The sequence below is a fragment of the Sinocyclocheilus rhinocerous genome, unplaced genomic scaffold (assembly GCF_001515625.1).
Source record: "Sinocyclocheilus rhinocerous isolate Xijiao unplaced genomic scaffold, SAMN03320098_v1.1 scaffold10397, whole genome shotgun sequence".
NCBI lineage: Eukaryota > Metazoa > Chordata > Actinopteri > Cypriniformes > Cyprinidae > Sinocyclocheilus > Sinocyclocheilus rhinocerous.
Window position 1 is genome coordinate 5,734 of NW_015651639.1, and position 14,477 is coordinate 20,210.

Consider the following 14,477-nt stretch of genomic DNA (forward strand, 5'->3'; position numbering starts at 1 on the left):
GAAAGATTTCATGGCCATGAATTAAGAATTCGTTCGATTTATTAATTTGTTCCCTCATTTTAGTTAAATCATGGGTTATTTAAAGAACAAAATTAATGAAACATGGACAGTGGCCACAAATTAATAAGTCGTAGGAACGAATTTTGATTATTGCGACAGGCCTACGCGGAGCCCGATATGAAAGAATTATCTGGGGAAATGACTTAGTTACTACATTTCTATTGCTTTCCATGTTGAAGAACTTTGTGTTGTTTCTATTTAAATGTACTTTTAAAGTTTAAATCACATTAAAAGCTTAATTTGTACATTATGAATGAATGATGATGCATTTATACCGTAACCGTCACTCACAGCCGCCCGCATGTGTTTTGCGCATGAGCCGCATGCAGCCCAAAATTAAACGACCATGATAGCTTTAATCGATTGCATCTCTTATCGACAATTAATCGATCGTCGATTAATCGTTGACATCCCTAATATATATATATATACACACACATACAGTGCGGCCATGCGGTTGTCACGGCGACCGTCACAGCCCTAAATTTTACACACATTTGTTTTGGGTGATATTGAGGTCACTACAACATGCTATAATTTTTATAATATTCACTATAATTTTATATATTAAGTAGGGGAGTGACGAGACACTTATCCCACGAGACGAGACGAGACAAGACACGAGGCTGGGTTCACGAGAACGAGACGAGACGAGATTTTTAGACTTTTTTTAAAGAAATTCTCAATGATGAAAGATAAAGGGAAAAATAGTCTTTTATTCAACTGAAAAACACAAAATGCAAAAAATGTAGGTGCAACTTGTACTTTAAAAAACTAAACTTCTATTTTAATGAATTAAATGTAGCAATAAACAACATGTAAACTAGAGCTGCACGATTCCGGATAAATTGAGAATCATGTTTTATATATATATATATTCTCTGAAGAAAAAAAAAAAGATTAGAAAACTAAACAAAACAACGTAATTTACTAGTGGTTCTGACAAAATGTTCATTGCTTAAGTCTTTTTAAAACATATATTCATTTGAACAAAAAAATAAAAAATAAATTCAATGAAGGAGTCAGTGTCTCAATTCATAAAGACCTGTTTCACAATTGGAATCTCCTGAATGAATGATTCAAGGACAAATACTTTTTTTAAATGGGCAGTTGTCACCACCTCCTGGAGGAAGAGTATAAGCGTTACAATACATACAAGTGTCAAGATACTTTCATTTTGATCACTACTGTAGAGAATAAGTGTTTATATCCAAACTATAAACTTTTATCCCAGTACTTCTGTTATTTAAATGTCTGTAACACAGAAATAATGATGTGTGGTTGAAAAGACTGTTTGTGTTGCTCTTTCTGGATCAGCAGCAGCATGAATGATTAACACGGGCAGCGACAAAACGTGCTTCTCACGCTCCACTGACACTCGTGATGTGAAACAGTCGTAATAGACATAGCTGAATCGTTGTCATTCAGGAATAAGATTGCGTGGGTGTTTGAATCGATATCGCGATCTTTAAACGTTTAATCGTGCAGCTCTAATGTAAACACAAATTGTTTTGCGAGGATATCGTCACGTTCTCGTGAGACCAGTCGGATCTCGTGAGATCTTGTGCCACGAGATCTCGTCACATACCTAATATTAAGTATAATATTCAAAAAACCTAACATAACCATACCTGTAGTATTGCGAGAACCACTGATTGTTCACATGACATGGGGGTAGGGGGAATCCTAATTCTCACGAGAACTTTGATATTTCTCATGCCATGGGGAAGGGGAAAACATAATTCACATGGTTTACAGGGGAGGAGCAAACATATAAAAGCTCACTTATGCTCTCTCTCTCTCTCAATTGAAAATGGCCTCTAAGCAAAGGTTTTCTGTCAATGAGATTTTGTCACAGGTTTTTGACAGTGAAAGTGACAGAGGAGAATGTGTCTGAGACAGATGATAATCTTGAGGAGGACCCTGATTATGAGGCATCCTCCTCGGATGAGAATGAGACTCCCAGTGTTGACCCTCCTGTTGTCTCTCAACCACCAGCAGACACATTACCTTCCAAAAATGGAAAGCTATTATGATCCCGCTCCCCACTTGAATGCCAAGGTAGACTTAGTGCTGCTAATGTCATCAAAATGGTTCCAGGGCCCACCAGATATGCTGTCAGCCATGTCTAAGATATAAAACCAGCATTTCAGCTGTTTACTACACCATCAAATGAAAAGGATAAACTTGAAATGGCAAACTTACAGGGGAGAAGGGTGTATGGGGACAGTTGGAAAGACTTTGTGACTGACTTGCAAGCTTACATTGGGTTGCTCATTTTGGCAGGAGTGGACAAGTCAAAAGGAGAAGCAACAGCAAGCCTTTGGAATGCTGACACTGGAAGGTCAATATTTCCAGCCACCATGTCTCTAAAGACATTCCATGTTTTCTCCCTTGTTATACGCTTTGATGACAAAGAAACAAGACAGGGCCGACGAGAGTGTGACAAACTTGCAGCAATAAGGGATGTATGGGACAAGTGGGTCCAGCGATTGCCCTTTCTTTACAATCCAGGCCCCCACATCACTGTGGATAAATGTCTGGTTCCATTTTGTGGCCGCTGACCCTTCAGACAATACATGCCACGCAAACCAGTCAAATATGGCATAAAAATATGGGCTGCATGTGATGCACAGTCCAGCTATGCCTGGAACATGCAGGTGTACACTGGTAAATTCCCCGGAGAAGCTCCTGAAAAAATCAGGGCATGAGGGTGGTACTAGACATGGCCGAGGGACTGAATGGCCACAACATTACATGTGATAATTTTTTCACATTGCACATTGAGGAACTGCTAAAAAGGAAGGTTACCATGTTGGGGACAGTGAGAAAAAATAAGCCTGAGCTTCACTCTGAGCTTTTTGTGATGAAGAACAGAAAGGTAACATCTTCAATATTTGCCTTCACTGAAAAAGCCACTGTTGTCTCCTATTGCCCAAAGAAAGGGAAAAAATTTCCTGCTAAGGAGCGCTATGCACAAAGATGCTGGTCTGAGCACCAGAGAAGACAGAAAACCACAAATGGTCCTGGACTACAATGAGACAAAGGGAGGTGTTGATAATTTAGACAAGGTCACAGTCACCTATAGCTGCCGATGCATGACTGTCCGTTGGCCCCTTGTCATTTTCTTCAACATCATTGATGTGAGCGTCTACAATGCCTTTGTGCTATGGAGTGAAATAAACAAGGACTGGAACAGCGGAAAACTGCGGAGTCGAAGCAGCTGGGTTAAGAGCTAGTGAAACCTCACATAGAGAGAAGACGGCGCCTTCCAAGAGCATCAACGGCTGCTGCAACTGTTATGAAGGACATAGAAATGGAGACACACACTCCAGTGGTTCAAACTGCAGACAGGAAACGTGGCAGGTGCCAGGTCTGTCCCACCAGAAATGACTCCAAGATCAGCAACACTTGTGTGAATTGCAAATAATACGTCTGCAAGGAGCATGCACACACTTTCTGTACATCATGTGCAAAGTAATGCACATAAAGGGAATGTACCTTCTGGTGGGCTGTTGAGGAAAAAATGCTGTTCATATTCTGTCAAACTCATATTCGTATAAAAAGCACTTACAGTCGCAATTCCTGACACAATGCTAAAATGTATTTTTTTTAGGTGATAATGACATTCTGTTTTAAAAATAAAATTGTTTTAAATGTTTGAATTTTTTTTCTGCAGTCAAACTGACCGCAAACATTATGCATGTTGCTATCTTTAAAAACAGAAAGAACTGTTATGTGTTCCTTACTGATGTTCTGATAGCAATGTTGTTTAAAAATGTTTTGTTTAAAAATAAAATCCTTCTAAATGTTTGAAATTGTGTTTGTTTTTCTTGGGGTCAAATCTCGATAATTAATTCAAATCAATAATATAATTCATACATGTGATCTCGCAGCACTACTTCATCTCTGTGTCATATTTAAAGCGGGCAGAATGCTAGATCTCCGCTGCGCATCGGGTGGTTCTTTGCCTCCGTCATGACGAGAATACTTAACGATGCATGCATTAAATAATTTAATACAGTTAGCTGTAAATTACACAAATGACAACAGAATTATTTTGTATTGTTCGAGTTAAGATTTATTTACTTATTTGTTTATTTTTGAAAAATGTAACAAGAGATTGAACATCTGAAATGACATCACTAAATAATAATAATAATAATAATAAAATATTTCCTATATATAAATATATATATAAAAGTGTGAGTGTGACGTGAGGCCAAGTATGGTGACCCATACTCGGAATTAGTGCTCTGCATTTATCCCATCCAAAGTGCACACACACAGCAGTGAACACACACCCGGCACACCCATTTTTTTGCAGTGGAGCAGTTGGGGGTTCGGTGCCTTGCTCAAGGGCACCTAAGTCGTGGTATTGAAGGTGGGAGAGAGCGCTGTACATTCACTCCCCCCCTCCTACAATCCCTGCAACCTTTGGGTTACGAGTCCGACTCTCTAACCATTAGGCCACGACTTCCCCCAAAAAGCACTAAACTGCTTAGCAGTGTTGCCAACTTAGCGACTTTGTCGCTAGATTTAGAGACTTTTCAGCCCCCTAGCGACTTTTTTTCCCAAAAAAGCGATTAGCGACAAATCTAGCGGCTTCTTGGACAAACCTTAACGAGTCTCTGTGACTCACTGGTACTGCTGCTCGAGCGCGAGGTCTTGCCTTCCTAGTGCGCGCACATCTTTCTCTCCCTCTCTCTCTCTCTCTGTTTGATCTGTTCAGCGAGTGGCTGAGAGGAGCAGTGCTTTTTAAGTTAAAATAGATATGTTGCTTCTCTAATTTAACATGTAATTTTTGCCAAAATCACAGCACAGGAATTGTCTTTGTCTTGTCTTATCTTATGTGTATTTGATTTCATCAGACGTCGGCTCAATTATAAATCAGGATTTTTGTGCAGATTAACATCTTGGAAGGGAGAGCTGGTTATGTAGTCTTAAAGCGCCGCGTTTCAGTCACTCTTTCATATTTATCCCGTTGTCTGACAACAGAAACAGTAAAATATATAAATGAAAACAGTTTTATTGAGAATTTGGCTAAATTAAAATACAGCATGTGAGCACAGAGAGACAAACAAATGTTAAAGTCAATACGACGCGATGACGTCATTAATATGCTAATTAGCATATATCTAGCGACATTTAGCGACTTTTGAAACTGGCTTTAGCTACTTTCCATTGAAAGAAGTTGGCAACACTGCTGCTTAGTTTAACCTCAAGCATTACTGTTATGTTGGTCCATATAAAGCGTACCGGGACCTAATTGCTTTCACAAATCACAAGGAAATTGAACCACAAACGGACCCACAAACGAACCAAACTCAGTACGGTTCACTTTTGGGTCATTTTAGGGGAGTCTGAGATCACTTGTTTGTTCACATATACAAGATGAACCGCTCCTAGAGCGTTTGCAGGGCTCAAACTAGGTGTGAAAACACACTTAATGAGAGATGACAACCAGAAAATGAAAATTTTCGTCTTCATTGGGATTGGTACTGAATGCTTTGGGACATTTTGCTCTGTTTTGTTTAGGATTAGGAAATGGAATAAAATGCATTTCATTGCCCATCCAATCAGGGTACCTGGAATCTGAGTGACCGCACATCAGCATGTGATTACTCACTGAATGCCCTGCTATCAGTGTGAATGCTGTCTATATGAACGGCCATAAGAGTGTGACTATTGACTGTGTGGCCGGCCATCTGTATGATTACCATCTGTATGACCGGCCATCAGCAAGAGATTACTGATTGTATGACCAGCAATCAGTGTGAATGCTGCATGTCTGGCAATCAGAGTATGTACTTGACATGAAAAGCTAATTCTTTTTTTTTTCTCTCTTTTTTGGACTGTTGAACAAAAACACCCGCCTACTCCTATTCTAAAGCTCGGAAGAGCCAGGATAATTTTTTATATAACTCCGATTGGGATATGATAGTCTCGCAAATTTGTTTACAGGAGCAAAGGAAGCAAAGTTTCCTTACTTTAGCAAAAGAAAACCAGTCTCTTCTTGGCTTATATCGAAATCCACCTACATTTTTCTTTACAAATCCTTGTTTTGTACTTCTAATTAGTGACCGGCGTTTTGTTTTGGTGTCTCTCATCCACGCTTCCGCGTTCGTCACTAATCACTGGCGCGTGCTCTACGCATACGTCAACCGCCCGGAACAGCTTGCACGTATGAGAGTCAGCAGAAGTGAGAGAAATGTGTTTATAACATTTCAAATATGGATATTTTTCTTACAAAAACACATCGATTCGCTACAGGAGGCCTTTATTCAACCCTCGGAGCCATGTGAGGCACTTTTTATTACGGATGCGCGTGCTTTATTTGACTACTTTTGGACTGTTGAACAAAAACACCCGCCTACTCCCATTCTAACGCTTGGAAGAGCCAGGATCATTTTTAATATAACTCCGATTGGATTCATCTGAAAGAAATCAGTCATATACACCTAGGATGCTTTGAGAGTGAGTAAAACATGGGCTAATTTGCATTTTTGGGTGAACTAACCCTTTAATATATTTCTTGCGCTGAACACAAAAGAAGATGTTTTGAAGAATGTGGGTTACCAAACAGTAGCCGGTGCACATTTGATAGTAGGAAAAAATACTATGGAAGTCTGTTCAACAGTTTGGTTATACACATTATTCAAAATAACATTTATCATAACATCATAATATTGTTTTCTGTGAATAAGTGAACAGGATGATTTTCACATCATTTTTGTAGCATAAACTCTAGTATACCACATCCAGTTCTCAAAGGTCTTGTGAACAAATGTTCTGTATGGTATCATGGCCTTATTTCAGTGACTTTAAAAATTTAATTTTTCACTAACCATGCATAAACTTTGTTTTCTCAAACACAGTTGTTTGTGCTGATTACAGTGTAATCAGAATTAAGCCATTAATATGGTTTTTTAAGATATATATATATATATATAAACACACAAATGTCAGGGCATGTCAAAACTTCTCCAGGGCCCTAAAACACCCTCAGACCCCAGAGAAGTAAAACTTTGTAAGCCTAAAGTAACGTTACCACAAACAGTCATTAAAGATGAATGAAGAATAAAGACCAACCTCCTTGTTCCTCCTGTTTTATTCTCCAGGTAAGGTGTTTACTGACCTGACTCAAAAACTGTATTTTTCCCTTAAAAGAAACATTTCTAACCGTTTGTATTAAGGCAGCATCCCGACAAAACAACAACAGAGATCGCGGTGAAACTAAACTTCTTCCTCTGAGGTTTAATGGTGTTTGGCAAACAAACGTGTGTGTTTTAGCGCCACCCGATAGAGTGGAGTGTGAAGCGGCGAGAGGAGGGAAATAATACGGAGGAAATTACTTAGTAAAATACTTTGTGCGTCTATAATGTGCGCTGATTTGTTTTCCTTTAAAAAAAAAAGCCGATCTGCACGAATAAATGAAAAGGGGTTAAAAATATAGACTCGCATGGTATTTGATCAGCATCAACAGTCTTTGTGAGTAAGGAGAAAACCGAGCGAATTATTAGTCAAATATTTCAGTGAAAATAACACAAAGTTGCAGCATGTAGGCCTAAATATGGAAATTAAGATCAATGAAAACACTTGACAATGATAAGATCTAGCTTAATTTAAAAATAATAATAAACATAATAATAAAATAAAATAAAAACTAAATTCAAAATATTGAACAGGTTTAGCGTTAAAAACAACATCCTTAGGTTATGTGTCCTTCTAAATATCTGGGCCTTAGGACATAACCGACTGTGTTTACAAGGATATTTTGATATAGGATATTTGTCCTTTCAAATTCAAAAAGACACACATAGCAATTGTTTTCTGGCCCAGCTCTGGGCCACACAACCGCTTTTCCCTCGGCCCACATACCGCAAAGAATGATGGCGCTGAAGTGACCCTAATCTGAATTAAAGACAGGGGCCACACATGGGCCATAATTGGGCCGAGTCTCAGCCAGTTAACAACTTATAACTGGCCCTGAAATGGGCCAGAAAGGGGCTTGTTTCATAAAACAAGTTTACCAGATAAGCCAGGCTTATTTCATTTAGTCTGACTTATTTTGAAACAAATCAACTGACAATAAGTCAGACGAACTGAAATAAACCTGCCTTATTTGGTAAACTTGTTTTATGAAACAGGCCCCAGGTTTATTATTGATTCTTAGCCATAAGCAAACCACATCAACACCAGCCTTTTACCAGAAACCCCGAAACTGAGCCATACCCCAGCCTAATCTTGTCCAAATCATGTGTATAAATTGCATATTGCAGATTAGAGACCCAGTGAGTCAATGTAAATAATGTAGATAATGTAATAAACTAGACTTTCTTAAAAAATATACTTATAAATATGCTACTGAGGCTTCTGGAGTCATTTTTGTGAGGAAATTTTACTTCCGCGTCTGAAAAATGCCCAAATTCGGAAGTGACGTAACGGTCAATTTAAACAAACAATGGATCGCAATGAGAGTTCGGACACTGAGGAAATTTAAAATGTTTATTCATACTCGCATGACGGACCACAGCCATACAATTATGAGCCTGCTATATGGCCAAGAGAGCAGGGACATCCCAGGATTATTCTAATAATAATTCAAGTTTATCCGTGCCATTGGTCCTGGTGACCACGAACTCGACTATGATTTAAAGGGGTCATATGATGCGATTTCAATTTTTCCTTTCTCTTTGGAGTGTTACAAGCTCTTGGTGCATAAAGAAGATCTGTAAAGTTGCAAAGACTAAAGTCTCAAATCCAAAGAGATATTCTTTATAAAAGTTAAGAGTCAAAATAATGTTCTTTTTAGCAGCATCATATGACCCCTTTAATGCTGCCTTCACGTGCTATCGATCGGAAATTGGAAATGAAAGGGCTCTCTAGTCGTATTTACAACTGGGAAACTCAGAGATAATTATAAATAAAAAATACAAATGAAATAATAAAATAATAAAAAATAAAGTAGAAAACCATTATTTTATATTGTAAACATATTTCACAATATTACTGTTTTTAATGTGTTGAATAAATATACTTGATGAGCAGAAGAGAGAGAGAGAGAAAGAAAAACATTAAAAATCTTACTGATCCCAAACTTTTGAACGATATTGTGTACTATAAATTTAACAAACCGGGTCTGACGTTGTGCTGAAACATGAAGAAACAGTAAAGACCACAGAAGGTACACGATCCTTTTCTCACAGGAAATATTGGAAACAGCAGAGACAGAAACACAATTCACCACTGAATTACTTACAAAACATCTCGCCTTTCTTTTTAAATAATGACCAAATCAGGCCAGTGATTGTGAAACTTGGATCAAATGCTGTTTAATCACATTTGAGAGCAAAAACAAAAAAGATTATCATGAAAATGCTACATTTGAGTTGTACCTTCACTGCAACAAATGCATTCAAACAAGTATTGTCTGTAATATATTCTGGGCTAAGATTATTGTAATAAAAATCATTCTTCAGTTAATATTTTCTCACATACTTTGCTCTGTTTTTCAGTCAACAATTTTCAGGCCAACAGTTTACTAATGCTGGGTACACACCACAAGATAATCGGGCTGATTTTGGGCCGATTTCTCCCCTTCCGACAATCCTAGGTAATGTCCCGATTATCTTGGTGGTTCTAAAGATTATCTTATCAGATTTTCTTGTGGTGTGAGGTGTGTTAAGAGTGACTGAATCTGCTCGGAAGAACGTCGGGGGGAACCCCGAAAACACCACACACTATAGGAGCAAAACGGTTAAATCTATTTTTCCCCCCCTTATGTTTGTGGTCTCTCACATTTTGAAGATCTTATAAGATTTTACAAATATTTTAGTGTGTACCCAGCATAAGAGCCTGATGGGAGGGAGAATGGGAAGAGAGAAAGTTAATCTGAGACCAGTCAAACTAAATTCACACAACACAGAAAGTAAAAGATGAATGAGAAATTAGTATTGTAGTGTGATGGAAATTGCTATATTTTTCTTCATTTTCTAATTATTGTTTATTCTCTATTTTCCTTATGTTCTATTTGCACACTTTTCTATTTGTCTACTGTATTTCTCACTACAGAGCGTCTGTGTTTTTTACTCTCGGTCTCACATTTAAAAACAGTGTAGCGTCTGGACCAATCAGACACACCATTTTTCATTTGATTTAACAAATCAATTATTCATTAGATTAATGACATTTTATCAAAGGCAAACAAGTCTAGTTTCTATAGAAACAGAAATTAGCATGTGATTACATTGCTGACAGATTGGGCCACCTCACTACCTCACTCACAAGATCCCAAAAATATAAGTTAAATATAATCTTTTCTGTGTCAGTATTTATTGTGTGTCCTTACCATACAGCTTAGTAATTCTGTACTTTGAAATACATTTTAAAAATAAATGTATATTACTCTTTAAAGGGGTCATATGATGTTGCTTAAAAGAACATTATTTGGTGTATTTGGTGTAATGCAATGTGTTTATGCGGTTTATAATGACTTATACTGTCTTTTTACGCATTGCGTTGCATATCGCGCAGCGTAAACATAAAACCATGTCTGCGTTTGTGATCGGAGAAACAACAAACTAGCACTTCTCTACACTGCTCAAAACTCGCATTTGAATCGTCAGTGGCCAATCCTTTAAATATGAAAACGTACTTACAGGCTGTGAGTCAGATGCGCCAGACTGTCCTTGCGAAGTTGGAATTGCCCCACTTTATAGAAACAGCCTTTGTGCACAGCCTTCCCAGGATCAAGGAACAGTCCTCCGTAAAATGCGCTGCACACACACGAATATTTGGTTTGAACTGTTCTGGAACAGTGTTGTAAATACAATTTAACCACTGATTTCTAGTTGTGTCCTCTTTTGGAAGGCCAAACAAAGTAGTTTCGCTTTCACAACGAAACACACAGCGTCTCCATGACATGGCGGCGGCGGCGGCGGCGGCAGCAACAATACTACACCAAGAATCAAAATTACGCCTTCTTTCTTTGCGTGAACATTTGGGCGGTGTTATGCAAATATTCCCACACCGTGACATAGATATGTGGGGGCGTGTTAGAACGAGCCATTTTAGGAGGGCGTGGACGAGTCTTAACTTTTATAAAGAATATATTTTTGGGTTTGGGACTTTAGTCTTTGCAACTTTAGGGATCTCATCTATGTAAGAACAGCTTGTAACATTCCAAAGAGAAAGGAAAACTTGAAATTGCATCATAGGACCCCATTAATTCATGTATATTAAGATGCTAAGAGTCAAATCTAATGTAGTAGACCTTGCTAGATGCCAGTTAGCTGCAATATTAGCAAAAATGTAATTTCCGCAACATGTCTTTACCGCAGCAAATTTAGGTGTTGCGGTAAAGACCTTGTGTTGCGGCAGAGACAAGTTCAAAGTTAACTGTATATTAAATTACAAATATGTAGTCTTTTGTAAATTATATTTAAACATGACATTACCCTAGATGAGACCAAATTCATCAACAATAAGATCAAATGGATTCAATAAGAAATGCAGAGAGGAAATGAGAAAAGACCCAGAGAGGAATGCAGAGTATCTGCAGAAGGAAAAAGAACGTTACAAAAAGAGAACGGAAAATGGGCAGATAAAGAGTGTCTCCCAGCTGACAAAAAGAGAGAAAAGTCTGAAAAGAAGGCAGTGGAGGATGAATAAAAGAAACCAGAGGGCAAAACACGAAGTACTGCATGCCTTAAAAATCAGTTTGTTGCAACAAACACATCAACTTTAGGAGATCATGTTTTTTTAAGTTTGAGTTCTTCTGCAAAACTACTTATCTTTTACACATGCAATACTTTCTGTTTTCTGTTTATTTTACTGTTGTTCTGGTTAGCCTGTTTTTTTTATTTCATGGCACTTTAACATAACTTTAACACTTTAACCGACACAAGATGTCATTACCGCAGTTCTGCTTTTATTTTTCCATATTTGTTTTAATATCAGTATTTACAAAACTGCACACAATTTGAAAGCTATTGAAATATTACATTTTTTATAGAAATTAAATAAAGAAAAATTTATATAATGAATGTTATTGTAACTTTGTGGTAAGGACATTTTGTAAGAAGAAGAGTTGAAAAACATAAAAAATAAACATGTTCCAGATTAAAATCTTAATTACTCCATGCAATTTTGTTGACCTTTATATAAGTATTACAGACTCTGATGGTTAAAATTAAAATTCACAGGGGTTGATTTTTCTAAATTTTGGAGAGTCAAAAGTGCCCGTAGTTGCAGAAACACCCATAAATAGTGTGAATAGTGTGTTCACACTGAAAATTCCAAAAGAAAAAGTGCACTTTAAATACCCGGATGATGCACTTAAATAACCGAAAAAAACACTTCAAATGTTGAGCACTTCATGCACTCAACTGTCGCAGCTTTAATTACATCGCGAAGGGGTAGGGGCTATGAGACTCCGTTTACTAATGACAAAATAACCTTATATAATTCATACACTACATGGTTGAGTACATAGTGCATAAGTACATAGTGTATAAGTGCACAGTGTATAGTGCGTCATTTGGGATGCAGCTTCTCTGTTCTACTACTCACTTTCCCGAGGGGGCGCGCAAGATGGCGACCGGTAAGGAGGTTGTTTTGAGAAGCTGAGGACAAAAGTTTGTTCCTTCACCTCATATCCATTCTTTTTGTTTAATAAATTGACCAATCGGATGTCTAAGTGTAAGATCTTATTATTTAACAAATAAATAACACCGGATAGTTGCTGTAAATTGTATTTGAACGTTGTAACTGACCAAGTGAGACTGCATCGAATGGCGGAAAAACGAAAAGGCAGGGAGAGTAAAGCCAAGGAAAAAAGCCTAATAAAGCCGCTGACAAAGATGAAGAACAAAGACGATGAAGTGCACATTTGTGGTACTGACATTCAAACAATGCACGCATATGTAGTGCAAGGCGGCACTACAGTTCCTTTAGCGGATTCAGCCCCCAGCACCCCTGATCCGAAGAAAACCGTCCCTGTCTGAAATTCAAGAAAACATTATGCGATGCATAAATGAAAGAGTCAACGGATTAGAGGAGCTCTTAAGGGTAAATACGGTGAGCATTGAAGCTTTGAAGAAAACGACGGAATTCCTCTTCAACGAAGTAAAAGATGTCAAAGGGGCCTTTCGCACCGCTTTAGTTCCAGAACTAAATGTACAGTACTAAAGTACTGGGACGATTTTGCGGGAACTATTTCCCAGTACTACTTAAAGGTACTATTTACTATTTGTACTAGGAAGTGATGTAAGCCGGTCGACAGCGACGTAATTTGTGCGCGGCATTCAACAATGGAAACAAAGAAGAACAACATTAACAACAGGAGGATGTAGGACGCTGTGATCGGAGCTGTTTGTTGTGTCTCGCGGGTATCACAATAATGGACATGGAATGTCGACGTATACGTAAAGCGATTGAAAGAACGGAAAGGAGGACTAAGAATCTCCAACGACAACTGGCAGTGCTACATTTGCTACAAGTGCCTGCACTTCAGTGTCCGTCCATCTATCGCTGTTCTCCATACTTGCGAAATAAGTTGACACAATGTTTACAGTATGTTTACACAGCGTTTTAAATCATGGCCGGTGCGAAAACGCCAAAATGTGGGTAGTTCCACAATTAGTTCTGGTACTATGAAAAGGTTCCCGCGGTGTGAAAGGCCCTAATGATGACATGAAAAATTTGAAAAAGGACATGAAGATGATCCATGAGGTCAGCAATGCACATGGTAAGAATATGTCCGAGATCTATTCTAGATTTTACGAGGTAGAACGGTACAAAAGAAGATGGAATTTGAGATTGTATGGTCTGGCGGAGCAGTCAGGTGAAGATGTAAAAGCACAGGTCGTGGATATTTGTTGTGCAGTTCTTCCAGAGCTTACCAGCAAAATACAACAAGATGTGGATATTGTACACCGGCTTGGAAGAAAACTTGACGGAAACGCCACGAGAGGGAGAACCATCATTATCCAGTTTGTGTCCAGATCCTTACGAGACCGGCTTTGGAAAGCGGCGAAAACCAGCACCTACCTGAGGTCCAAGGAACTATGGTTTGGCGAGGATTTAACGAGCATGGACAAAGCTTTACGTAAACAACTGTGGCCAAAAGTGGAGGCTGCTCGGCAGGCAGGAAAGAAGGCTTACTTCGTAGGTGTACAAGCTTTCGTTGATGGAAAGGAAATACCTCCTTAATAACTAATAAAATATGATTATACGTGCATATATCTTGATCAAGAACTGCATATGGACATAATTATGTCGGTGACAATGCAGTCGTCATTGGAGTTATGACATTTAGAACATAATGTTTACGTCAATTTACAGACAGAATGGATCTTTGTTCATTTAAATGTAACGATAATGTTATGTTGTACCGTATAATTTTTAAAGGTTTT

The 14,477-nt window shown here is 38.2% G+C and overlaps 1 protein-coding gene and 1 pseudogene across 1 annotated transcript in view; one reads left to right on the plus strand and one right to left on the minus strand.

Annotated features, from left to right (window-relative positions):
• LOC107713255 (zinc finger protein 239-like) overlaps positions 1-1,778 on the minus strand; it is a 6,542-nt gene extending 4,764 nt beyond the window's left edge. The window contains exon 1 of the mRNA XM_016518720.1: positions 1,692-1,778. Within this exon, the coding sequence (XP_016374206.1) occupies positions 1,692-1,778 (87 nt within the window). The remainder of the gene's footprint in view (positions 1-1,691) is intronic.
• A 123-nt stretch (positions 1,779-1,901) lies between these two features.
• On the plus strand, positions 1,902-14,274 carry LOC107713256 (piggyBac transposable element-derived protein 4-like; annotated as a pseudogene).
• Positions 14,275-14,477: the final 203 nt, after the last annotated feature.